The following is a 27,289-nucleotide window of genomic DNA, read 5'->3' as shown; positions in this document are numbered from 1 at the left end:
GCTGACTATCATAGAAAACTGGGAAATATTTGATACTTTTGCTTAAAATCATTTAAACAATTGAAACTTTATAAAAATTGTTTCCAGTAATTTTTTGGTTAATCGATTAATCATTTCAATTCTGGTACTAGTTTGTTTCTGGGTTGCCACACTGACCTGGGGGTGGGGGCGGTGAGAGTCTTGATCTGCAGCAGCAGCAGCAGCAGCCTGGGAGACCTCTGTCTAATACATCTCTGTCCCCACCAGGCTCAGACCACACTCTGATGACAACTGTCGTAAGCATCACACTGTCTCCATAGCAACCATACCTGGGACAGCATCCCTAAGCAGATGTCAGAGAGTTCAGAGAGAAAGGAGTGGGAGACTGTGTGGATGTTTTTACATTCATATTTGCAGTGTGGCTTCATACGGTCGTGCTCTGAGATAAATGCTAAGTTTGCCAACACGCTGACTGTGGCCACCATCTTCATTTAACATGATAGTAAACATTTACTCAAGTACTGTACTTAACTACAAATTTCAGGTACTGTACTTGAGTAGTTCCATTTCATGCCACATGTGACTACAAATCTGGGTAAAATAATGCTCTTTTTTCACCACTGTGACAACCCAAATTACTAAAACACTGCAGATTTACTTAAATGACATTTTCATAACAAGACTTGTATTGGCATATTTTAATATTGCAGTATTACTACTTTTACTTAAAGGGCTTGAAAACCTACCCACCACAGTTATCCAGATATTTCCTTCTAAACCAAAAACCTAGTGGCTCTAGATGAAAAGGTAAAGGTCGCCAAAGGTATTGGATTCATCCTATAAGGTGTCCATGAATATCTGTACAAAATATGGCAAACCATGATGACAAGTTATAAGCAAGAGGAGACAAATCAAATCACAAGAAACAAGACTCCTCACTTCACATTTTCATTAGGAAATTTATTTTGCAGATTTGATTATTATTATCATCTATATATATATATATATTTATATATATGTTATTTTCAGTTATTCAGAGGATGCATCAGCACAGTATATCTTAATAGGAAGACTATTGCTAGAATAAATATCTATACATCATAACTAGTTAAATAAAAAAGTCCCAACAGAGAGAGAGAAACAACTGAGAATAAGTTACAAAAAACAATATGTGCTAAAAAGAAATGAACCATTTGCAAAACCGAAGCTGTAAATGGTGCTGAGGAATTTATTTAAAAAAAAAAAAAAATTCAGAGATGATTCACAGTTTGTGTTCCTGTTCTCATGCTGGCTGGAACACCAATGGGGACCATGCAGGAATTAATAACCAGTGACAGGATAGTACCAAACTATAAAAGTCTATAAGCCCCACTTTATGCCCCCTGTCTGCAACAAAAATTTTAAAAAAAAAAAAAAAAAAGAAAAGGATGTGAGGCAATCGGACAAGATGAAAAAGGGGTGCCGAAGAGGTTAACAGGGTCATATTTCCCATCCTGCTACGGAAGAACACATGTGAGCCAAGCTTCCTTGGCTCTACAGGACTCTTTAGCAACATGACCAGTAAGGACCTGCTACCCGCTCGCTGACAGCAAATAACTGGTGAAATTTACCTGGTTCTAAACCAAAACTGTCACTAAGGCAGATTTCTCTGAAGACCAAATAAAAATGGCATGCAATAAATTAAAGAGAATGCAAATTCATAAAGATGAAATGAATTTGAAACATTTATTGCATTATTTAAGAAGTGAACTTCATGGTTTTATTATATATTTTGTCTGGTTTTAATCATAATTTTAGAATAGCTTATTCATTCATCTAATCTAACTTTTTGGGTTTCTATACATTTTCAGTTTAAAAGTCAATTATTTGTTTTTCTTGAACAGAAAATTACAATGTATTTTGGAAAAAAGGGTTTTAATGTTTTTATGGTAGCTTGTAAAACTGACACCAAGTAGCTCTCCTCTGATGTGAATGCTTCCTTTTATGAGTTGCTGCTGATCGGATGCTTTGACCATAAGAAATGCAAGCATCCTCCCACCACAGCCTTCTTTACTCTGCACACTCTCCTCTTTCATCTTTGAAATATCAAGTCCTTTGAGCACACATTTACAACTATCCACAATCAGATGTGAGCAGGTTCAGCCTTCAGTATGTTCAACTGCATCTGACTCACAAACAAACAAACAAACAAACAAAACAGGAGGGATAATTGCGAAAGAAACTCAGAGTTTCAGGGGGTGGATAGCTGATTTGTGGTGAAGCATAGTGGTGACAGTGGACAACAGCGCAGAGCACAAAAACAGCTAGTGGGCAAATGAGCTTTCACTGACAGGGCCTGTGTGAATGTAATGTGTGCGTGTGTGTCTAACTGAGGGTATGTGGTCTGTCTATTTTACCTCCATGCCTGATTTATATGCTTATGTGTGCGTGTTTGTGTATTGAGCAGTGCAGGATGACTCATGCAGAATGTGTAGGCATTCTCCGCAGGAAAGCTTCAAATATCTTGACAGACACTTCATCAGATGGCACAACAGCAGCACACAAACATGCACACACTCTTACAGGCCTGACTGAAGGAATGCAAATAGGTGGCTGATTGCGCACATATATGGATGCACACACAGGGCAGCAGTGAATGTGCTTCACTGATGAGTAAGATTAGACATCCCATAGGAGGATGGGGTTAGAGGTATCTATCCTGATTCATGCCAGCATTTAACTCACAGAGCACAAAAACCCAACGGACGCTCACATACACCACCTTCTCTCACCGTGTTTCCACAAGCACATTTGAGTACCATGTAGGCCATAGTTGAAGTTGCACTCCATATTTTCACACTGTTTCTATTAATAGCACAGCTCCCTCCCTCTCTCCAGCTTGTTGTCCATACTGCCTCATTGTTTTTCCTGCCTGCTGTATCATATTCCATGCAGGAACATGAACACCGGCGTCATGTCCTGTAGACGTCAGCAGAACAACAGATTGCACAAACATGCACTCGCAATCTGGCATTTCAGTGAAGCAACCACATGTGTGTGTCAAGCTGATATTTATGCAGAGCGTACAACACTGCTGCCTGTAGCTACACATCAGATCAGACCAGAGCTGCCTCTGATAGTCGTCACAGGTCATTTCGAGCTTTCGCTTTTAGCTTTAGTGCTTCAGATGGACACATTAGGTAGGTTGTACTCCAGCCATCTGGCATCTTAACAAGCAAAACCATGCTAAGACAAACTATTATAAATACAACTTAACCCAGATCTGTTTCACACGTATTATTTTTGAAATATAAACTGATGGGGAAAAAAAAGAAAAATAAAAGTACAGTTGAGCATCCCTGGCATCTAACAGGTAAAGGGTAGATTTACAATGCGGTTTCAGAGGACCTCACGTTAGTGCAAAGTACAACACATTGATAACAATGGATCCATTCCAGTTTCGAAATAAAAGTCATGGAGGCCAGAGGGCCCTTTAGTTACATATTCACATTTTGCTAGTTTTAGCTGATTGATAGATGAGAGTGGACGTGTCAAATACAATATATCATGAGCATCATTATTAAGTTGTATATTACAGCACGTAGTAACACAGAACCTCCTACTGTCACAACATTTCTCGTTACAAAGGACTCTTTTCCCAGAAAGACAGTGGATACGCTTTTTTCTTTACATGGGTAACATCTTACTTGAAGTTCCTATAAACATGTCATTGTACTATCATATGTTTATTTACAATAACTAAACATCTGAAATAGTTTTATGTGAGTCTGGCGGTGTGAATACTGCAGGAGGGACATTTTACATGGTGCTTATAAATGAGGCATTATTGATTAATAAGCAAGTCTTCAAGTAAAATGTCACCCTAAAGTGCCCAGTTGTTGATTCTGCTGCACACGTACAAATAGAAAAGGAGACAGATGAGAACAGTTGCTGTGCTTTTCCTTAATTTTTTTCTGTTTGTTACCAGAGAGGTGGACACACAGGTGAAAGGGGGATCATCTGTATCTTTGGGTTTAACAGTACAGGAGCAGATTTTCCTCCACCCAAATCGTTGTTAAAACCACCTGAGATGGAGAAAAGTATACAAGTAATCTGAACTTCCTTTGTGTCCTATAACCTGTGATCCTGTGGAGGTCACATCATATTTGCACACAGCTAAATTGTCATACCATGATACCCTGCTGTTCAGCAGAACCACAAACTCAAGGTACCGTGTACCAGACAAATAAACTATCTACACCAAGACTGAGCACAGCTGTACCTACAGTCATGATGAGATTGTTCCTTCGTGTTCAGGACTAAAGAATAAATGTTAAAGATGGAAATCACACAAAAAAGAAAAAAACATATACAACAGAGAAACAAAGAAATGTACAAATAGATATGTTGGTAAAAAAGTATTGTGCTTTTGGCTGTCCTGTGTACACTGTGTACAATATTCAGAGCTCCTGTGTGACATAAGGGTGTGTATACTGTATGCACTTTGGACATAGAGCAATGGCTCTAAGCGAAGATCATTAATACTTAATGTTGGCAAAATATGGCAAAATAAAGGTGTGTGTGTGTGTGTGTGTGTCTGTCATAAAGTGCAACATGAGGGCATTCAGGCTGAGCGAGCCCTGTATGTCATCATTAACAGCTGTTAGTCAGACTGATGACCACAGCTGTGTGTGTGTGTGTGTTGTTTAGACAATTGCATGAATGCGTCTTTGCACATGCTGAGTGTATGTGTGTGTGTGTGTGTGTGTGTGTGTGTGACTCATTCTGTTTCCTGCTTACAAATGCCTGGATGAGTGTATGAGAATGTAACCAAACCAACCAAAGAGGAAACAGAATCACCAAATTCAGGTTGCACTGAATAATCTGCAAGGAGAAATCTTATATCCATCCCTTATTGTTATTGTATTGTTCCCTCTGTGTGCTTTTAAGTTTTCTTTTTTACTTTACACAAATTTAAACAGCTTCTAGAAGCAAACAAACAAGAAAAAAGGCAAAAAAGAGAAACTTTCACATGAAAAGTGCCAATGCAAACTGACATTCCTGACCTCAGAACCAAAAATCATCCCAGTTTGCTTTCACCTTCCCAGCTTGGCAATGATTATTCAGGCTTATTATCAGCAAGGCAGATTTGTTTTTCTGTTTCATATTTTGATGAGTCCAGCTTCTTTTCCAGTCCAGTTATTCTATGCTAGATGAGAGTCTTAAAAGGATTGTTGCATGATATCAGTAGCATGTGCGCATGCTCTGTCACTGGATGGTTCTCCGCTTCAGATGAGAACATTTAAATGATTTGCACTTGAGCTGCTGATAAAGGTGAAGAAGGGCCTGGTTTTTCTTTCCCGGAATGATTAGGATGAGAAGATGGATTCTTTTCTCCCGTCAACACAAATTTTTCACCATAATGCTTCAATCTTCATCCAATTTCTCTGACTGACACTAGTTGGGCAGGGCATGGGTGGACTAGATGGAACGTATTTAAATATCCCATGCTTGTATACGTCAGAGTCCTCAGACGTGACTCTGGGATGTAGCTGGGTTGTATGTTTTGCTGCTGTCATTCATGCTAGCAGTCTCAGTCTTTTTGAGTTCTGTGCTTACTAGCATGATGGACGCCTCTTAAAATAGTGTTTCTAACAGAAGAGTGAGCTAAATAACTTGTTGACTTTGTTACATATACATTACTGTTTCTCTACAGTTGTTATAATATGGGATATGCAAAGGATGATGGTGCTGGGATAATAACAGCTGAGCAGGGAACGAGACATGAGTGTAGCGGGGTGACACAATGTTTTGTTTAGGTCTTATTCGAAGAGTGTTCCAGTCTGGAGTCGTTATTGAAGGTTTTGATGAGCTCCCCAGTCAGGTTTGTTGGCACTTGGACGATGCAAGAGTCCACACCCACACTGCTTCTGACTATGGCTGACATCCACAGGTTTTCATGTGTGACACGTTTCTTTTTTAATTTGCCTCTCACTCTTCTCCTTTTTAGCAGAATGTACATAGATGTATCCTGGATGTTTCTTGTATGTAAGATGTGTTTATGAATGGACCAGTCAAACAGAGGAAGATGTGGATGATGAGATTTCTGTTGTTTTTCCAGATGTTTTGCTCTGAATTATACATTTAGTATTTCTTCTGTCATCTCTTCCTTCTTTACCTCTGTTTTCCCTTATTTACTCCTCCCTCTCTTACCTTCATCTAACTTCTCCTTCTCTCCTGAATTTACATCACACTGCATTTGCCCTTCAGTCTCTCAGCGCGGGACTGCTTCCCCGAGCGTTTGCCATCGATGTTGAGGCTCATGTTCCTCTTCTTGTCCAGGTTGAGGAGCTCCTGGAAGAGCTCAGTTACATTGTGGTTGGTCTTGGCCGAAGTCTCCATGAAGGCGCACTTCCACTGGTTGGCCTGGGCCTCCCCATCCTTGGTCTCCACCTCCCGCTGGGTCTCGTCGCTCTTGTTGCCCACAAGCATAATGGGAATAGCCTCAACGTTGCCTTTTATGGCCAGGACCTGCAGCAGAGGAGGGAAAATAAAGAAAACTTCTGATATTGTTCTTGCTGCAGATACGTACACAGTATAATGTAGATTTCAGTGGTAGTCTTAAGACTAGTGACACGTTTGAGAAAACAGCTTATGGTAGTAGCTATCCTTAATATCCATTCTGCTTTAGTTCAGATAAATATCAATATGCCATTTAAATTAAAATTAACATAATTTATCACTTTCTAAATGAAACAAACATAATGTGGTCTGCAAGTAATTACAGACTGTTTCAAATACAATGAAAAAAATATGTTCAAACAACAGAAATTAGTAGAAAACAATGTGAAAATAGTGCCATAATGTATCATGAAATTTTTTGTTATTGTCCCTATAGATTTTATAATACAAGGTACAAGTCTTTACTAAGTCTTTATAGATCAGTAATAAGCTGTTAATAAAGACAACCCATGTGTTGATGGGTCATTAGGTAAAATTGTGGCGGCATAAATAATACAATACTTTATCAGTTTCTGTAGGAAAATTCCACTCTCACTGATAAACACTCACACACTCCTGACCTGTTGGTAAATGGGTTTGAGCTCCTCCAGAGACTGTTTGCTCGTGATAGAGTAGACCAGGATGAAGGCGTGGCCTTTGGAAATGGACAGACGCTGCATGGCTGGGAACTGGTGGCTCCCCGTGGTGTCAGTAATCTGAAGGGTGCACACGCTCTTATCGCAGCTGATCACCTGGCGGTAGGTGTCCTCCACTGTGGGGATGTAGGTGTCCCTGAAGGTGCCCTTCACAAAGCGCAAGACCAGGGAGCTCTTCCCCACTCCCCCTGCCCCAAACACCACCACACGATAGTCGTTGCTCTGCTCTGGCATTCTGGCCCCCTCACGCTTAAGACAGTGTTACACCTGTGACATTGAGGGTGAGAGGACACAGTGGGGAAGAGTAGGAGAAGATTTTAGCAAAAAGACAGCACAGCAGCAGCAGATACAAAGCGGGGAGGAGAAGTGTTGGCAGGACTCGGCCTAAGACCGGTGGATGTGAAAGCACTTTGTCTGTCCTTGTGGTGTGACTGAACGCCAGAGCACAAATTAAAAAAGATGAGTTTGGTGAGGCTCCAAGTGTTTCACCTGACGTGGACATTTCTTTAATCAATACCGTTTGCACAGTCAGAGTTTCTCAGTTTCAACCTCAAAAACATTCCAGCGTTTCATCATTTATCAACTTCAGTGGCTGAATGAAACAAAGGCAGAGTCGCTGCAGGGTGGGAGAATAATCCCCAGGCCTGCGAGTGTGGACACAGTAACATGAACTCATGTATCCTACAATGCATTTCAATGCAACAAATCTCAAATGACAGCCTTAGAAATGACTGAATAGTACCTCCCTAACACAATGACAGAACATTTTAAGCTCCACAAAAGCAGAACTACTGTATTAGATTGCATTAAGTTGGATATGTGCATGATATTGTGTCCACACACTGTACATTTGTTTAAAGTGCGCATAACAAGGCTGACAAAAATATCAGCGCCCCTCTGTTGTCTCTTTACTACTGATCAGAGCCAGTAGCCAATTGCTGCAAATAGCAAAAAAAACAGAGATAAAACCAGAGTTAATGTTGAGCTTTAATTCACCAGTTCGACAGAAACAAGAATCCAAATGAACGTTAATGTCGCTCTGTATTTGCCATATTAAGGTGAGCATATATCAGTAATATATTTCAGTTTGTTGCACTGCCCTCAAGTGCACCACCCCCCAAACATCGACTAATGCAGTTTTAAGGCAAATCAGTTATTGCTTGTTTTACAAAATACCTGCTATGTACATTTAGTGTTTAAGATAATGTGGGAACTGAAAGGAAGCCAAGATTATATTTTAAATGAATCTGAAATTAAACAGTGTACAAAAAAGAACAGAAAAAACAAACTAAATTGTGCAGTCAGGTTTTTAAAATGATTACTATTGACATTAAGTGAAAAACAAATGATTCCAAAGCTTTAAAAACTGGTTAGTAGTCAGTAGCAACGCTGCACCTGCTGCAGCTCATACATACATATGCATCTGAACAACGCCCTTGCGTCTGATCTGTTGCCATCTTTCTAAGTGTTTGCGTGACTGATGAGCGTCTGTGCATGATTATAAATTGTACTGGATACATTCTTTATCTGCTTCCCTTCTAAACTTGTTTTAAGGTCTCATAATAAAATAGTTGTGATCACGTAGTGCTCTCTAAGTTCCAGCTGTAATGAAACAATAAATTCACATTAATACCAGATGGAATAAATGGATTTCTCCTACACTTCCACTGCAGGAACCCACTATTGATGGTCCCTGTAATTGCATTGCCAGGTTCTAGATAATATCAGTCAAGGAGTCCAAAACAAATGGGGATTTGGGGAGCACCTCTTGAGTTTTATGGTCAATCTATAGCTGTAAGTAAGGGCGAACTATAAGAGTGTTTTATATCCATGCTGAACACACAGCCACAGTTTAATTTGCAGGTGAGCCTGTGTGCTCTGCTCATATGCATGCAAACTGTTCACTCTGGTGTGGATAAGCTGAAAATCTTTTTTAATGACTCTCTGGTCTTGTGCCTTAGGAGGAGGATGATACACTGCATTTTTTGAGATAGTGAAGGATACTTTCAAAAATCTGTCTAAATTGTCTGCCAACGAGATTTTCCACTGTGATAGAAGCTTTAGTTCTCAGTGCTCAAGTTTGAAGCCTGTTTAAATATTTCTCTATTAAATTATGATTGAATACCATGAGACAAAATTATTAAAAATGTCAAACGTGCTTCAAAACAACCTTGTCTATGTTGTCTCGAAATCCTGGCTTTAATGAGACAGTTACTCTAAAGAATTGATTTAGATCCATTTCCTGGAGAATTACCACAATTATTGTTTACAACTCTGCAGCCCATCTCAGCTCTACAGAGCATTTTACTATCTTTCAACTATTTGTTTTGGTTTTATATCCTACTACTTTCACAACCTGGTTCACTCTCACTACTCCCATCAGGCATCTCTTTTCAGCAAATAAAGCCGTGCTACACTTCACTGTACACGACTCACCACCAGATGACATACAGACCAAGTTACTGTAGTACCTAGCTGGTGACCATAGCGTAGCATTTAGCAGCTAGAAAGCCAGACATTTCCTTCCTGAGCTGGTGAAGGGCAAAAACAGTGATAGGAAGGTGAATACTGTCCTCACATTAGTCAGGTGGACCAACTCCAAATGACTGCTAATGGTGCTGTGATAAAATCTGTTTGCCCTATCACCGTTCAATGTAGATGGTGTATCAGTGTAAATTTTACAGCTGCTGTGATGGCTCCTGGAGGCCAAAGAATCATTAGTGCAGGTTTACAGTAACTGCCAATATCTGGGAACAGATCAGATGATCAGACAGTAAAAATCCAACAGTTAAACCATACACATATATAAATCCCCTTAGTGAACAGCCAGGTCAAAGTCGAACCAGGAAGACTGTTGTAATTGTTACAGTTTACTGACAAACATTTTAGGTCCTAATTTTAAAGTCTTTTTTCTCTATTTCAAATAAAATTGGCTAAACACATGATTTCTTGTCCTGTCTGACTTATTTTTAGAGCAGTGGAGTTGTGTTCCCAAATCTCAGCCTCTGAGAACACTTGTATTATTAGAGACCGAAACCAGAGTCAACATTACAAAAATAAAACCCATGTTATAATAAACCATTTGGAAAAAAGAAAAATCACAACTGGACAAAGTTCTGCAGAAATAATATTACAGGATTTTAAAGCTGATTTGTTGGTGCAGTTATGATGGAGCCACATACTGGCACATGCTCTTGATACTAATCCTCTTAATCGTTTCTCCTAATTTATGGCATGTTGAAAATGTTTTCCTTTGACCTCCTACCTGAGCTTCCTCTTGCTGTCTCTCCTGTCTCCTGCTCTCTCGCTCCCTAGGTGTCCATGCTGTTTGATAAATAAGCTAAGGACGCTGTGGCTTTGATCGGTGGGGATTGTCTGTCTAGGACCTGTCAGTCTGTCATCCTGCCTCGCTTGGTGCCGGCTGGTTTTCTAGACGGGGATTTCAGCTCTGCGACAGTGATCCTCCTCATCAAAACCCTCCTTTGCTCCCACCCTTTTTTTCATCTGAACTAAATTTAGCTGTCTCCCTCCCTTTGCCAGCAGCTATAACTACACACAGGTGCACAACGACACACACGCGGCACTTCTGCTCCTTCACCATTTGTCCTAGACACCAGGCCTCTGAGATTAATGACACTCTTCCCAAATGCAAGCTGTCGCTCTCCCTTTCCTCCTCCTCTTCTCTTGGTGTATTTGAAATGAGAGGACTGCAGCTCCTTAATGAATTAATGGTGTAATATAAATGCATCTGTGGCAGTGCAGCCAAACTCCATTAGCAAATAGCATTGGCACAGACCTAACAGGCCTCCTCTCCTCTCAGTCAGAAAATAGATGCGGCACAGCCCGCTCCACTTATTTATTTCACAGGGAAAGCAGGGAAATGTCACCTTTAGTGAAAATATGCACATAATTTCCCTCAAGAGAGCCACTTACGCCACGGCACAAAGGAAGAGCATTAACCAACATCAAACGCAATGCCATTCAACAGATCAAGAGCGTGATTAAATAGACACCCACAAAGCGGTCCCATGGTATCTTGAGGAGAAAGGGTTTTAATCAAACTGTGGATACTGGAATGCTGCTGATAGACGACAATTTGGTGATAAGATTTTTACAGGACCAGCTCATTTTTGTCTCAAGGTTTTTCTGAACCATTCTGCACACACACACACTTATCACAATGTCTGAAACCTGCACAAGTTTTTCTTTTTTTCTTTTTTGCTCTGCCAGGCTGTCAGACAGTGTATGAGCATGTGTGTGTGTTTGAGATGTGTGTTTGCATCTGTGCAGTCAAGCAGAAGATTCCCTGTTCTAGGTGCACACATCAGCTCAAGCTTTTCAAGTGTGTGTGTGTGTGTGTGTGTGTGTGTGTGTGTGTTTTAGCACAGGAATGAATTTGCATCTTTAGCAAGGCAATTTTTAGACCTGGCTGTTTTCATTAGGTCTGAGCAAACTGTAGAGGTTCTGTTTTTAAATGTTGATTCAGTCTCACACATTCAGTCACGATGCAGCTTTCACACCCATTAACAAAACACAAATGGAGAGCCCATATCTCACATGGGCTTGTTTTAAAATCTCTGATAGTCTGTTAGAGCTAAATTTATAGATGGATCAAAACAGGAGTGATAAGACATCACTCTGTGCCTGTGTGTGCGTGCATTGGTGGGCGATGACGCAAAGACAGGAAACGTTACTTTCATATTCATCAGAACTAAATCTATGAGATACTGTGTTTGCAATCCACCAGAATAACCAATCCTCTCCTCTGAACGTGTACCACCCATTGTTGTGTGGCAGTTTTACTGGTTTTATGTTTAAAATGTCTGCTAGTAGTTGGATAATGGGTTATGAAGCGCATACAATAGATCTCAGCTTTGGTTCTTTATTGTTGTTGGATGAAAACCTACAAAATATCTGGTCTTCAGAAATTTGGTGAAGCAGTGTTAGATGGAGCATTTTATTTTTTAAATTACAGGAATAATTTGACATTTTGGGAAATATATTTATTAGGTCTCTTGCTGAGGTTTAGATGAAAAGAGCAACTCTCCTGGGTGTATAGTCCGACAGTCATTTAGCTCTTCCTAGCACAAGTACTGGAAATACGGAAACGGTTAGCCTGGTAACAAAATCCAGCACCTACTGCACCCAAGTTTGCCAGGCAGACTCACTGCAGGAAGCCACTGCGCCCAGCTAAGAAACAGAAATGGGCTCATGATCTCATATAAAAGCACAAGCTGTTGTTTGACAGATTCCACAGGCAGATTTGTTACCTCTGGCCAGAGCAGCTAGCCATGTCCCCATTTCCAGTCTTTACACAGTAAGAAAGCAAACATTAATTTTTTCTAAAATCTTGAACCTTATGTTTTTTTAAACAGAGCTGGTTTTAAAGAATTTCTATGGTCCAAAGGATTGAAAATACACCTGTATTCTCACACGCATCTGTATGTAATGTTTACAATATGTGTATCAGTCTATGCTGAGTATACACCACTCTACATGAATGGAGTGTGTGTGTGTTAGAAGGTACAAGACATGTGGTCATAATCACTGCTCTTAGCTTCCTCTGGCCTGCTACACTTCCCAAGACTTAATTTACCAGCGGCCTCCCTATAAAACTACATGGAGCTCCTGAAGCACATCGACTCAGCCTGCACGGACACTAACACTGTGGCATGAGAATATCAGCAGAGCCAGGCACATAAATAATAAAAGTGACCTTTATCTTTCTATTGATAAACATTACATCTGGCATTTTGCAGCAGAAGAGCCATCTATGAACCAGAACAGGCAGTGTTGTAGTTGGAAGTACACAGGAGAGATTTGTGCTCTTTCAGACCAAACTTACTGACTAACTGTTGGCCGGAACATGTGAGACAACGATAAGCATGATAAACATCTTCAACCTGAGGAAGGTTAAGATGTGACAAAGGTCGCCAGCTCAACCTGAGCCTGGGACAATGTTGTTCATGGTTCATAACAGCTACACAGTCCGTCTCCACAATGTCTGCACTGTGCTATGGCAGGAGAAAGAATAAAGTTTGGTCTGACTCTGTCTCAGGACAGAAAAATAAATTGACATACTTTAATACCTTCTACTGATGAGTTCTTTACAAGCTAGATGAGACTGAAGTATGTATATAAAAGCATCAATTTACCTGCAACTAATCCCTAATAAGCCAAAAGCAAAATGTAGTAAATGTGCACAGGGTAAGAGGAAGACATTTTCCCGTACAACAGATTGATTCCTGAGCTGTTATTAAACATTTTAACCATAACTATACTGATTCTAGGCAGCAGTTTAATACATGACTGAGTGTAAGATTCCCATGTAATTAGTCTTTGAGTGTGCTTTAGTACTGAGCCTCAGCCTGACCTGGAGGAACCCTGGACTGCTCCGTCTGAACTCTCTGTTAATACCTCAGTCCAACAATCTGGGAAGCACACAGGCGCCTGGCTAATAACAATAACATTGACCCAAAGAAAGGTAAAGTAATTTGGATTCTAGCACTAATAATAAACTGAGAATTTTTTTTTTTTTCAAGAAATCCTATTTTTAGAAGCTATAAAGCCCCAGACCTGCCTGAGGCATTAATTACAGCCTGGTGAAGTGTGTGTCAGAAGCCTGGCTGCAGTGACAGATGGTGACAGGGTTGGTGGCTTTGGATCAACTCCACTGGTTTCTACAGGAAAGATCAACCAGGCACAGCTTTTTTAAATAATACCACTTGATCCAGGGCTGATAATAATGCAGATGGTTAAAAGCAGAAACAACATGGGAATTCTGCTCCAGACTCTGGATACTCCCATGATCCAACTGGGATTAAATGAAACTGACCATGTTTCTTTATTTCTAACCACAAAATACTTTCCCCAGGTTTCACAATGTCCTTAAAAATGATTTAAATATAGTTTTCATTTTATATGAAAGGAACAGCTGATATTTGAGCCACCTGTTCCAAAATTAGAGCAGATGTTATGCAATATATAGTCATATACTAGAGGTGCTCAGCACTGATGGTGCCCTTGATTAAAATTGTGCTTTCAAAGCAACAGCCAGACTTAACCATCATCAGGAGACAACAGTTAACTATTTTTTTCAATAAAAATAACCAGGGATGTTTCAAGCTTTACAGAAGAACACTCACAGTTACAGAATTGTTATTGTTTCATGCTTTTGAGATTAAACAAACTTGTAAATCACTCCTGAAATTATGTGCAGTGACTGCATTTGACAATTAAAATGCCACAGAGGAGTTGATACACCACCAAGTTAATCATTTGTTTGAATACAGTTCACCCATTTTCTCACTTTAAACAAACCAACATGCTCTACAAAAAGTACAAAACCGTAACTGTGGGCACAACAACGGCCTGGAGCAGGATCAACAGCCGCATGCTCCTCTCACATGAAGCTGCAACACACCTGAATGTGATTAAATTAACCTTTTTAAGTATGTTACTTTACCAACTGCTTCAAAAACAAGGACAGACAAATACACGCACCGAGCTGAAAGGACACATATTACAGTATATAAACTGATTTACCGCTATTTATTTAAGAATAGTCCTTTGAGCATGCATGTGCACACAGTTTCACTCACTACAAATAGCAGCCATCCAACACAGTAACAACTACACAAAGGCTACAATCCATGGTAATAGTTTTGTTAAGCAAAGGAGCATATTTTATTATTTATTTTTCCTACTTATCAGCCAGAAACATTCATGTCTTGGACATCAATCTTGTGGTCTACTGGTTATTTATATTACATATTTATTAGTCCTTTTCTTTATCTTGCTTCTGCTGTTTGACTCCAAACCTTGTGCAGTAGTTGATCTTGATAAGTGAACTTAGATGAACTTTATAAAAAACAAGGATGATGAGCTTGGTAGAAGGAAAATAGTTAAAAACAAAACTGTTGGATGGGTTTTCACTACATGAAAAACAACTGCTTTTAGACCTTAGTAAACCTGGGTAATACTGTAGTAAGCTTGGTAGAGTTTACATGCATGCATGTAGTTAATTAGATAACCTGTAGTAAATAAACAAATCATGCTAAATACTCATTTAAGAAACTCTACCCAGACAATGCCAATAATTTGTTTTTCACTCTCTGGAGCCACAAAGACGTCTCAGAGCAAAATGTGCGGTCCCAGCTCTGTGATCTGATCATAACGGAGAAAAACTGGACTTTGTGTGTCTGTGGGACTATATCTCCAGCCAGTCTGTGGATACAGCATATGCAAATGTAAGTGATGTTCAAAGACAATTCACCTTTCTTTACATCTGGCTATTCTGAGCAGCTGTCTCCCACAAGCTTGTTTAGCTTTTGAGGCCTTAGCTACAAACAGTACAACCAAAAGCATCATCATCAATTATTAGCATCCATACTCATCTCCAGCATCATCGCCATCAATATCATCTCCTCTCTGTGCTGTTTCTGGTTATTGAGTAACCTCTTTGTCCTGCCTCAGCAGGCTGAAGTATTCTTACGCAACAGTACTGTGACCATTCAGTACAAACAGACAGACAGATGGACAGGCAGGACGTGTACACACCCCCACACTTTCACTTATCCCTAATCCTTGACCAGCACATGCATGCTGCATCTCTACTCTATTCTCAAACACATGCTTTAAAGCTTATTTACAGGATTTATGGTCATATATCTCAGTTCTCCACTCTCAAGCCCTGCAACCACACCACCTCTCTCTCACACACACACACACACACACACACCCCCATGACTGGCAGTGTTCAATGCATACAGGAAGTTGAGTCACATATGCGCACACACATTCACAAAGGCCTAGATGATTCACAACTCCTTTTGAATGTCATGATGGCTCTCCTCCAGCCTTGAGACCCACAGTAAACAGTACATCAGGCATAGAGGAGAAACACAGATCCAGATGGAGGATTAACCATGGCATTTGACACAAAAATTTGCGTGTTACGCTGGCATCATTATAATTAGTGTATAATGTTGACGTGCATCTCCGCCGCAGCTGTAGTCAGGAAGGGATGGCAGGAGAGGGCTTGCCGGCGATCCGCAGATTAGTGCGCAGCGCCATTACAGATCACCCTACTCTGCTTGGTTCATTCATAAATACCCGAGGATCGCCATCTCGCTGCGGTGCCATCATTTCGCAGTCGCAGCCCCCGCCCCCCAAATACACCTCCCTTTATTCTTCAAAGCAATATGATAATCCCGAGACCCTCATACCGTCTCTCTGCCCCGTCTCTCTCCCTCCCCTCCTGACTGCCAATATGGCTGTGCGGGCACGGGCTACTTAATTCCCCCGACCGAGGTTATCGAACACAAATGTGAGTCGCGATAAGAGCCGGCGTGGATGCATTTACATTAACAGAATCGGGATGAATGAGGAACATGACATTTGTCAAGCACTGGTGGCGCACAGCAGGAGTCGTGTGCGCACAACAGCCAGTCAGGCAGAAGTACCGCGGGTGCGCCACTGAATACCAACATCTAACCTCCATCTAAGATGTGGGAATGAGGAGTATCTCCATACCTGGTCGTAAAGTATAGGTCCGCTTCAGGTTCGTCCTTGGTTTAGACGGATGAAGGCATACGCCGAAAGCGTCTTAAAGCATTTTACGCGGTTCATGTAGAGCTCATGTCGTCCGATTTCTAACACCACCACAGCAGACTCTCTCTCTCTCACAGATAGGACGTGGGAGGTGCTATGCCCTCTCCCTCTTCTGTCCACATTTGATTTTCTTTCAGTTCATACTCTTCCTAGTGGTTGGCTGCCAGGAAAATAAGCTATTAAAAAGAACTTCCTCAAAAAAACTCTTAGTGTGGGTCCATAGTCTCTGCGACAGCGGGAATTTCACAAGCTCATACAAAAAACTGACAAAAATAAAAGGAATCTGCACAGGCTCCTCATAATATTAATGTACAGTCACTGTCTAATATCATGTTCTATAGAATATCTAAGAAGAAACAATACTGACAATCCCTAAGCACATTAAAGTAGCCCAACCGATTAAATTAAACTCACGGTCAAAAATGTAAACTAAGCAGGGTCCCATTTTATTTCCAGATGATTTTGTCTGTTTCTCGACACACACATACCGATATCCACAGGGCCAGAGGAGATTTTTGCCAGTTTCACGTAACACCAATAAGAAATTAAAAACTATTGGGTTCTTTTTTTTCTTCTTCCAGTTTTAGATATTTGACTATTTATCTTCAGTTTCGCAAACATGGATGGATGTATCTCAAGTACTTTTATGTACAACCAGGCCTATAACTGTATCATTAAGTCAGTAATATAATCAAGCAAGGTTATCTTGGTCCTACATGATAAAATGCTTTGCCATTTTTTATTAAGTTTATATGTAAAGTCAGTTTGGAGAGCTTTGAATTTAAAAATGTCATATCTCATTGGCTGATCCCGGATCAGCACCACGGAGAGCGAACTCATTGTTTTTCAGCACCATGGAGAGAGCCAGAAAAAAATGAATGCAGTAGTGTATGCAGTAAGTACAAGCTACAAGCTCCTCTACGCGCGCGCACACACACACACACCAGAGCAACAAAGGAGTAATGGAAAGAAGCAAAGAAAGCATTAAGAGACGGATGTTAAATCAGAAACTATCAGTCCAGTATAGGGACGCCCAAATGAATTATCAGTTCTTTTTGACAAAAATTGAAAACAAAAACGTTTATTTCGGTTAATATCAGAAATAAATTTGAACAGGTCAATCACTGGTGTTAGTAAAAGCTTATGGCCGAGTCAGACCAGGCTGTGTTTGTACGTGACGGTCTCACTGTATGACTCACCAGCTCTCCATCCACACAGCCTTGTGTTTGGCCCCCTCTGTCGGTGAGCGGGGGAACTGCGGAGAGTGGACATAGGCGGTCAGACAAGCAGACAGCCTGTGATTACAAGTGGCATTGATTGGTTTGGTCAAAGCGGAAGGTAACGAAAAGATAAGTGGGGATCAAGATAATGCAGGGTTTGTCAGAACAAAATAATATGCAGATAAAAAAATAAGCTTGGACAGGAAATTAAAAACAAGACATTCAAAACAAAACCTGAGTGTCACTTACAGCTAACAGCTCTTTAAGGTAATAAACCTACTTACTCATCTTTGGCTGTCCCTTTATTTTTAGAATAGTCTTTTTGCCCTCCAACGACAATTGACATATTTCACTCAGAAATATGTCCAACTCTATAGAGTGTTGCTAGATGAAACAATTCAAGAGGCTGTCAGTCATTAAAATTCATAGTCATGAGATCTGTGAATACAGAAAATGCTGTAGAGCAATCTATCAAATATATAGACAAAATAAGTTAAAACCTTTATGTGCTGCCAAATTATATGGAAAGAAAATGGAAAAAACTCTAAAGTCATCAGAATTATCTGGGCACAACAAATGACTCAAATTTCATAATCCATCCAGAGGCCCAGCACGTCACTAAAACACACAAATGTCAACCTGTTGGTGGCAGTACAGTCTGCAGGGTTGATCTTCTAGAGGCCACAGATGTCATCTTTAGAGCAGTGTGCCTGAAATGCAACTTGCAATAGAAAAAAAGCCAGCTGACAAATGTTTGTGTACAGCATGAATAAAACATGCTTTCATACGTTCACTCCTTTCTCTCCAGCTCTTTATCTGCTCTCCTTTTATCGCTCAGTAGAAAGCCCTAGATCAAACTGCACAGCAATGCAGTGCCATAATTGGTTTGTCTCCTGTTTCTGTTAGATCAATATCAGCGGCTGAGGAAATACAAACACCCAGCAGACGTCTTCATAGCAGCCATTTCCAGATGGGTGCCTTCCACTCCCGGTGGCAGCATATGGCCATCACACACACCATCCACCATGCATTACAACACAAAGAGCCTCCTATTCAGATCCCCTCAAGTGTGAATACAGATCCACACACAGTTTAAAGAGTGGGTGGTTAGGCTGTCTGAATGCAGTGTAGCTTTTCGCTGAAAATACAACACAACAAAAGAACCACAGAAACATTTCACGCAACATCACATTTTAAATCATGCTAAATGGAGAGTTTACTTCAAATTATCTACACCGGAAAGACTGATAGCAAAAATTTGAATTTATTACTTGAATGCCCGTTTCACAAGACACAGCACAATATTTGGGAAGTGTTTGCAATTACTGCAGATAAGATTCATTAAGAGAAGTTTGGTGCTGCGAAACAAACTATAACCAAAGCAGCAACAAACTGCCCTGACTTATCACTGCTATGAATCGGGAGGACTCGGGCCACTCATTAATGATTCGGGGCAGCGGGGGGGGGGGGGGTGGGTTACATAAATCATAGGTGCATGAACAGTCATTGGATTATATATGATTGAGATGATAAATTAAGACACAAGGTATAAAAAGACAGAAGTGGCCCAGGTAAATGTACTGAGTAAGAATCCTCCCAGCACAGTAGCTCAAACAGACTTTAAACACTGCTTGGCACATGTGAGACTCAAGTTTGTACATTAAGAACAATGCAGATACTGATGACATGTAAAAGTTCCAGTTTTAATCAACATAAGAAAATGTTCATAAAAACAAATTAAGGCAACCTGCTTCTATAACCATAGTGTTATCGGTCCAGTTTTTGGTCACAAATGGCTCAGAGGGAGAATAGATTTCATAGCCAGTGCCGCTGAAACCTGCAGGTACACAATCATAGCTTTTGCCACTGATGAATCTTTCCGCTTATTTTGTCACACTACAGTAAAGAGAAGAACCCAAAAGGGTCACAGTTTCAGATTGTTTTAGCATTAGCCATGGCAATAAACTGATGTGGATGCACAAATTAGTGTTCATTTCATTTCAGGAGCGTGAAGCTTCAGTGCACCTCATGACGGGGAGTCGATCATCATCATTCTTCATGGAGGATTAGTATATGGAGGACAGATTTCCAAAGTGTGAATCTGTGAGGTCACGGTCGAGGGCCCGGTTAACAGCTGAAGGAACAAAAAGAGAAAAATTGAACTACATTATGCAGGAAGGTAGAAAAAAAATGCATTGATGCAAGGATTAGTATATGGAGGACAGATTTCCAAAGTGTGAATCTGTGAGGTCACGGTCGAGGGCCCGGTTAACAGCTGAAGGAACAAAAAGAGAAAAATTGAACTACATTATGCAGGAAGGTAGAAAAAAATGCAGTGATGCAAGGATTAGTATATGGAGGATAGGTTTCCAAAGTGTGAATATGTGAGGTGATGCATGCTTGTGCGAATATTTTGCTGCATTACATAATTATGGCTGTACTTGCATGTATACTACTGTGGGTGCCTCACCCTCCTTTGTGACAGTTTCAGTTATGTTCTTAGCCTTGGCACTCAGATCGCTGACTACACTGTCCATGGTGGCCTGATGTTTCAAGAAAAATGGCCGGATCACCCGCTTGTACAGGATGTCAGAACCGTTCCATGTGACCGGAGCCATACACCATATGAGGAACACGCACTGAGAAGAGAGCAGATGATCCTTGTAAAAGCACTTCATTTGTACAGTGCACTATGGGACAACAGTGTCCAACAACAGCACACAACCTTTTTTTTTAAAAATATATTTAATTTTGCCCACATTAAAATCTGGTAAGGCCACATCTAGTATGGGGCTACAACTCATCAGATTTATGAATGCTTTCTTTATTTTGATAATACAGAAGTTATCCACAGGAATCAACTATGATGCAGAGGCCCAAAAACAAAAAAACATCATGATAGTTATGAAAGCAGACTTCAGTCAGTTGTCACCTTTCTACAGAAGTTCTAGAGTGAAAATGGCAAAATAAAGACAGTATGTGATGTCAAGCAAACAAAAGGTGCTACAAACTAAAAGGTCACCCTACCTTCCCAGCATAGTAAAAAGGGAACCAGAAGAGGAAGATGTCTGAAAAGGCCTCCACGATGCCAAAGAGTCCATAAACAACCCAGTAGGTCAGCCACTGTGTGTCATCCTCCTTGATACTGCTCTCAATGGCTTTGATGCTGAAGGAACAGCAGGACAGGTTTGATTCATGACTGAATCACACTAAGCCAGTAATGTGTTTAAGAGGTGACAAATTGGGAGGGGGATAAAATAATGCAATTCTCTACAAAATAATTTAAAGGCTTCCCACATTTTTATGAAGCAGGAAATGCAGTAATTTGCACATTTGTTAGGCATGAAGGAGACCAACAACTGAATGCAGTGATGACATACAGTTGAAAACTGGCGATGTCAATAGCCCATAAAGTAAACAAAATTAAAGAAAATGGGCTTTTTTTTTTTTTAAAGGACACATTTAACATGTCACAGTAGGAAACTGGTTAATAATTAATTATGCTTGCACTGCATTTAGATGAGTTTGTTCCAAAGCTCTGCTATAGAATCTATTGGCTCCTTGGACAAAGTCATAACAGTTCTGGGAGACAACTCCAAGTGTGCACTCATAGCCACTGAATTGTACATTACTTGTCCATAAAGTAATAAACTGTAATACATAAGTGTTGAAAAGCAACTTTACCATCACAAATTTTAAATGTGTTGATTCTCTACATACTGTATTGTGACATTTATTGAAATGAGCTTTATACGTACGAGAAATATGCTGGATATACAAAACCAATCAGGTTGCAGAGCAGTGAGGCTCCAAATCCAAACAAAAGATACAGTCCAATAAAACCCAGAGCTCCTGCAAAGGATGAAAGATGAGAAGTGACACAGAGGTGAGACAAAAAGGTAAGGGTAAGGCTATCCAGTTACTTGGCAAAAACACTGCAGGCGAAGCCTCATTAATTTGTTGTCAACTGTGTCTGACCGATAACAGGATGTCAGCACAGCACCGTACCAGGATCAGGAGGAAAACTAAGCACAAGTCAAACACAACAGTGGAGCAGACTAGGACAAACGTGGCAGACTTTTATTATAATCGAATTTCAACAGATCGTACAGGTGTACCTAATAAAATGGCCACTGACTCCATGTGATGTTTTCCTTTACAGCACCATGTTTTGAATCTCACACACACACACACACACACACACACACACACACACACACACACAGCTCTGTATGAACTATATGCTGCTTAGACTTTAACAAATATTTAAGTCATAGAATTCATAATGAAGCAACATGTCACCCAGTGGAGCGTTGTGTTTTGCTGAGATATTTTTAATTGATTTTGAACAACGGTGGTCTACAGACAACGACCAGTATTATCCTTGAAAGCAAAGCAGGACCTTCGAGCAGCTGTAACAAGAGATAAGTCAGTTTTTTTTATTCAAATATATGCACAACTAAACAGATGATATAAAATACAACTACCATAAATGCCATCAACACGTCCTACAGGTATCTGAAGCACTAAAAGCCTTTGATACAGCTCTAATCATTACCCGCTTGCTGCTTTTTACATCTCATTTGTTTGTGCCAGCTCTTATACAAATATCCATGCAATTACCATTCTGCCAGACTCTCTCTAATAAAGGCAAAACTGGAAGAACTGGTTGAAATGGAAGATGCCACAGAGAGAACTGCTGTCACAAGGGGACAGGTGGCACAATGATGCTTTATGCAGGAAAATCATAAGCAGGATACGTTTTTCTGAAACATCTCAAAACCTGCATGCTACAGCATCTGGCATGACCTGGAGAAAGTTAAAAGTGAATGCATCCATGTGAAATAATGTAGATGCTACAGGTTTAGATAAAAACATGCGTTTCACATGGAAAAACTGAAAATAGGAGCAAATCAGCCATTACACAACTGTGCAATCTTATGACTCAAACTACTCATTACAGAGTTGCATGACTTGTAATTATACTAAAGTCCACTTCCTCTTAACATGAAACCATCACAAAAACCTATTGTTACCAGTAGGTGAAGGGTTACAGCTGGCTTTAAAAACATGAACCTAAGAAATAACGGCCTAGTGAGTTTGGCTGCATACACAGCAGAGATGAGGCCTCTCATGTTACCAGAGTCGGCGTGAACATTTCTCAGCTAAACAGTTCCACTGCTTTGTAAGTGATTTCCACCGACACGCCCGGATCAAAGCAAAGTACGGGTAAACATTAGCCAGCGGCAAACAATTTGCTGCATGCAATCCATATCAGTGAACATCTGTAACCAGCCTGAGGTGTGGTCAAAGTATGCAACGAACGACTGCTGCCTCACTAACAAGATAAAAAGACAGCTCTGCAGGCAGGACAGAACAGAACATGGTTTAATTTGATCGCTCTGTCTGGATCTACCTTCTGCTAAACACATGGTAAGCAAGAGGTATTTGCATAAAGCCCTCAATATTTGTTTTGCGAGCAGGTTTGGTGCTGTGTGTACTGTATGCTGGGGGAGGGTGGCAAATCCCACCCCCAAAAAACTTAAAAACATGGATGTACGAGTCCACATCATATTGAGATTTAACTCACACCAGCTGAACCTGATTAGGTGGCATTTTCTGGTCATGTGCTCACTTCAGTCCACAGAAATCATAAGGGTCTGTCCTCTTTTACACTATACTTCAGATGAGCTGATGCTCAGTAGAGCCAGGCCCATAAATCAATAAATCAACCCAACCTATACTGTACACCAGTCATTATTAGCTTATGAACAATACATTAGTATAACAGGAAGCGCCAGTGGATAAGCACCTAACAACTACAAATGTCAAAGCGTGTTTGGGGCAGTTCAGATGAGGGCTGCAAGCTATCTAATAGTATATATATGTATATAAATTCTACAGCAAAGCATTTCTCCAACCAGAAAATATTTACTGTAAAGGTTCAATCTTCAGTTCCTTTGTGTCTTTATCTAGATCACAGGTCTTTAACAACCAAATTTAAGGAGCCTTTGCAAAAAAACATGACTTATGTTAAAAAAATGAGAATATGATGTATTGGCTGGATATTACTAAACCTTCAAATAACACTGATGCTGTAAACCCTCAGGGTTATTTGCAAACACACTTGTGATGCAGGTCTGTCCGAAAACATTTCACATCCAACTTTGTTGCCTTTAAGTGCACACCACTGTTCGGCTGTGAAATGGCACAGTTGTGAGTAAAGGCAGTGCATCTGAATGTAGGTCACTGCGGCTATCGTGTTGTCAGTGGCTGGGCTTCATTACAGAAACCTACACCACCTGTGGAGTCTGTGTTGTTTATTTACTTTACTGTGCAAACTGACTGTGAGGCAACAAACTAGATTTCCAAAAACCTTGCTGGGAGAGCAGCCTGTAACTGAATAACCATTCATCTGGGAATCTCCTTCCATTGGGAAACTTATTTCAGAAAGTGATTAAAATACCCCGGGGCCAGCTGGTTGGTGGTGGCCCTGGGATATAGGGGCAGTTCTTTCAACAGCAATGTGTGCAAGGAGGATTATGCACCAACTCTAACCTTATAGTGCAGAATAAGCATCTGAGCTGGACAGACTTTGGTATGCGACCTCGAGAACGGTAATAAAATGAGTCTGTCGTCTGCAATAAGATTACAACAGGATATGAAACCGGTTCTCGTGCAACATTGTGACCACAACCGTTTATCAGTTACAGTTTGACTGGCAACGTCTTAGCTATGTAAACTAGCTAACACTGGTTTGTTTGCTAGCGTTAAACACCAATAGTTCGTTAGCTTCAGGAGACGTTAAGCCCCAGATAAGTTCATTCTCTCCAGAGTATTAAAGTGCGTTAACGCGTTTAAAGTTGGGGTTTTCTTCTCTTTTCTTTTCTTTTCACCGAGCTGTTAACATACCCAGGGTGATGTACTCTCTCCTCACTCCCGTTTTTTGCTCCACCGTGGCCAGCAGATCCGTCACAAAGTTCTTCTCGTGGAGGAGGCTCACGAACCGCTCCTTAAACTGACTCATTTTCGGGCTTTCCTGAGCCTGTGGCCGACACAAACCGCACAGAAAACAAAACGCATGTTACACATGTCGAAGCTCGAAGTACGTGTAATAAAACAGAGAGTTATTTTACCTACTTTGGTTAAATAATTTGCCCAAAAACTTTCAGCTGGGTGGTTGACAGGGCTGCTGACGCCGGCGAGTCGTGATGACCGTGGGGGAGGAGCTTGACAGTTGGCTTCTGACCAATCACAGAGCTCCAGGGAGTAACGTGTACTGCAGCAGGTGGTTCGGTAACGGTTTGTGCTGTGGACTGAAGTACTCAGAGCCTGTACTTAAGTAGAAGTAGCAGTACCACGGTGTAAAAATACTCTGTTAAAAGTAAAAAGCCCAGCATTCAAAAAGTTTTTTAAGAAAAAGTGTAAAAGTATTAGCACAAAATATACTTAAAGTACTAAAAGTACTCACTGTGCACAATGGCACATTTCACAATGTATAATCTGCTAGGTAGAGTGTGAATTTCCCACCAAGGATCAATACAGTATTATGTATTTAAAAAAGCTAATCTGATACTGAGAAGTAACTAAAGTTATCAAATAAATGTGGTGGAGTAAAAAGTACAATATTTGACTCTAAAATATAGTGAAGTAAAAGTATGAAGCAGCAGAAAGTGAAAATACTCACATAAACTACAGATACCACAAATCTGCACTTAAGTACAGTACTTGAGTAAATGCACTAATGTACTTAGTTACTTTCCACCTCTACTTAGGGCAGTGGTGGAAGAAGCTCTTAATTTTTTTTTTTACAGTGGTTGAAGAAATAATAAGTGTTATAAATAATGGATGAATGAAGAAGTATTCAGATTCCTCAGTTAAGTAAAAGTACCAATACAAGACTCTAAAAATACTCTGCTACAAGTAGAAACCTGTATTTCAAACTAGACTTGTTTAAATGTACAGACAAAATGTAGCCTACTTAAAATATCAGGAGCAAAAGTACTGCAGTAAAATGTCCCCTATAGCTACAGATTCGATATGACTTTATTACATTTATGAAATTATTAGGATTGATTCATCAGTGTGTATGCACCAGTGGATGTGGCCCCTCTTAAGGGTCACCAAACAAATCTAAAAGGATCTACTGAAAATCAATGGTTAAGATGAAGAAAAGCAAAGTTTTCCTGCACAGTTTTTCCAAGTCTGAAGTTCTAAAAACAAAAAGACCTGCCAGTAGAGGGCAGTCAGCATCTATTTATCAGCACAATGTGCTTTGAAGAGACAAAAACAGGAGACACGAGGAATAAAATGGTTAAGGTTTCTACATGTACGTTATCAGTTTACAGGCTCTACCACATCTCTGCCTCTCAGTTTCATAAAGACAGGTGTGTCCAGATGTATTTTGCATGGATTTATTGCATCACTTCTTCTGGCACTTTAAGTTCTGCTGTTACAGGGAGTCTGAACTGTTTTCATGCCCTCACACTGAAAACTGCATCAGGATGTTGCTGATAACTCTGATTCTCTTGTTGGGTTTTCTGAGTCAGGGTGAGACGTTTTCAATATTTATCTCTAATGTCAGACTAGATTTATGTGTGGTGCAGTTTCTGTCTGTTCTTTTCATGCTTTTCTCCAGTTTACTGTCTATTTTGTTGTTATCTCACAGTTAAACCTTAAATCGTCGACCCATCGATGTCAGATATAAAATTCTTCTCACAGTCTACATTTCATTTCTCATTTCAGAGTCTTCTGCCAACAACTTTCTGACTCAGACTGACAAATCCAAGTCTGTGAGTCTTGGAGGGACTGTGACCATCAGCGCCACAGGGAGTTCAGATATTGATGATGATCTCAGTTGGTACCTTCAGAAACCTGGACAGGCTCCCAAACTTCTTATATACCGAGTATCAACTCTGAACTCTGGAGTTCCGTCTCGATTCAGTGGCAGCAGGTCTGGTTCTAGCTACACTAACCATCAGAGGAGTTCAGGCTGAAGATGTTGGAGATTACTACTGTCTGGGCTACCATGGTGATTATACGTTCACACAGTGATTTAGAGCCGTACAAAAACCTCCTTCAGTTTGACTGAAGTGCTGCAGGTGCAGAGTGTTGGTGGAGAGACTGTGATGAGAGTAACTGGTCCAATGAACACAGCAGTCATCAAGCAGAACCACAATAAGTCGAAATAAAGCTGAAACCTTTCCATACACAGTTATATTCTCAGTAGTGAAAACACCACTGCTAAAAATTTAAAGTACTACTGGATTAGAGACACTGATGACAACAGATGTTTAATGTTGTCTCTTTCAATATCAGAACAAAACAATATGACCTAGAAAA

General features: G+C 40.4%; 2 protein-coding genes and 1 gene segment (V, D, J or C); 1 reads left to right on the top strand and 2 right to left on the bottom strand.

Moving 5' to 3' along the window:
* Positions 1–2,405: 2,405 nt before the first annotated feature.
* Positions 2,406–18,078, bottom strand: diras1b (DIRAS family, GTP-binding RAS-like 1b). 3 transcript variants are annotated; one of them, XM_020586911.1, is made up of 3 exons: positions 17,927–18,078; positions 7,041–7,382; positions 2,406–6,489 (listed from the first exon to the last, which is right to left on the bottom strand). In XM_020586911.1, exons 2-3 carry the CDS (start codon positions 7,347–7,349, stop codon positions 6,202–6,204), a joined length of 597 nt encoding a protein of 198 aa, XP_020442567.1. In that variant the 5' UTR covers positions 7,350–7,382; positions 17,927–18,078; the 3' UTR covers positions 2,406–6,201. The 3 variants fall into 3 exon arrangements, with proteins under 3 accessions (XP_020442567.1, XP_020442565.1, XP_020442566.1); XM_020586909.1 differs by lacking the exon at positions 17,927–18,078 and adding an exon at positions 16,650–16,845; XM_020586910.1 differs by lacking the exon at positions 17,927–18,078 and adding an exon at positions 10,381–10,906.
* Positions 18,079–20,061: 1,983 nt separating this feature from the next.
* On the bottom strand, positions 20,062–25,245 carry LOC109952063 (receptor expression-enhancing protein 5). Of its 2 annotated transcripts, none has more exons than XM_020586912.1 (6): positions 25,088–25,242; positions 24,860–24,992; positions 21,706–21,799; positions 20,975–21,113; positions 20,418–20,586; positions 20,062–20,222 (listed from the first exon to the last, which is right to left on the bottom strand). In XM_020586912.1, exons 2-6 carry the CDS (start codon positions 24,972–24,974, stop codon positions 20,155–20,157), a joined length of 585 nt encoding a protein of 194 aa, XP_020442568.1. In that variant the 5' UTR covers positions 24,975–24,992; positions 25,088–25,242; the 3' UTR covers positions 20,062–20,154. The 2 variants fall into 2 exon arrangements, with proteins under 2 accessions (XP_020442568.1, XP_020442569.1); XM_020586913.1 differs by having other exon boundaries at positions 20,161–20,222; positions 20,393–20,586; positions 25,088–25,245.
* A 1,167-nt stretch (positions 25,246–26,412) lies between these two features.
* LOC109952068 (Ig kappa chain V region 3374-like) lies at positions 26,413–27,170 on the top strand. The segment is given in 2 exon segments: positions 26,413–26,497; positions 26,693–27,170. Coding segments are annotated over 2 exon segments (355 nt in total).
* The last annotated feature ends 119 nt before the right edge of the window (positions 27,171–27,289 follow it).

This window comes from Monopterus albus, unplaced genomic scaffold (assembly GCF_001952655.1).
Source record: "Monopterus albus unplaced genomic scaffold, M_albus_1.0 scaffold429.1, whole genome shotgun sequence".
Lineage (NCBI taxonomy): Eukaryota > Metazoa > Chordata > Actinopteri > Synbranchiformes > Synbranchidae > Monopterus > Monopterus albus.
The sequence above is the reverse complement of the archived record's forward strand: the minus strand, read 5'-3'. Positions and strand labels throughout refer to the sequence as shown.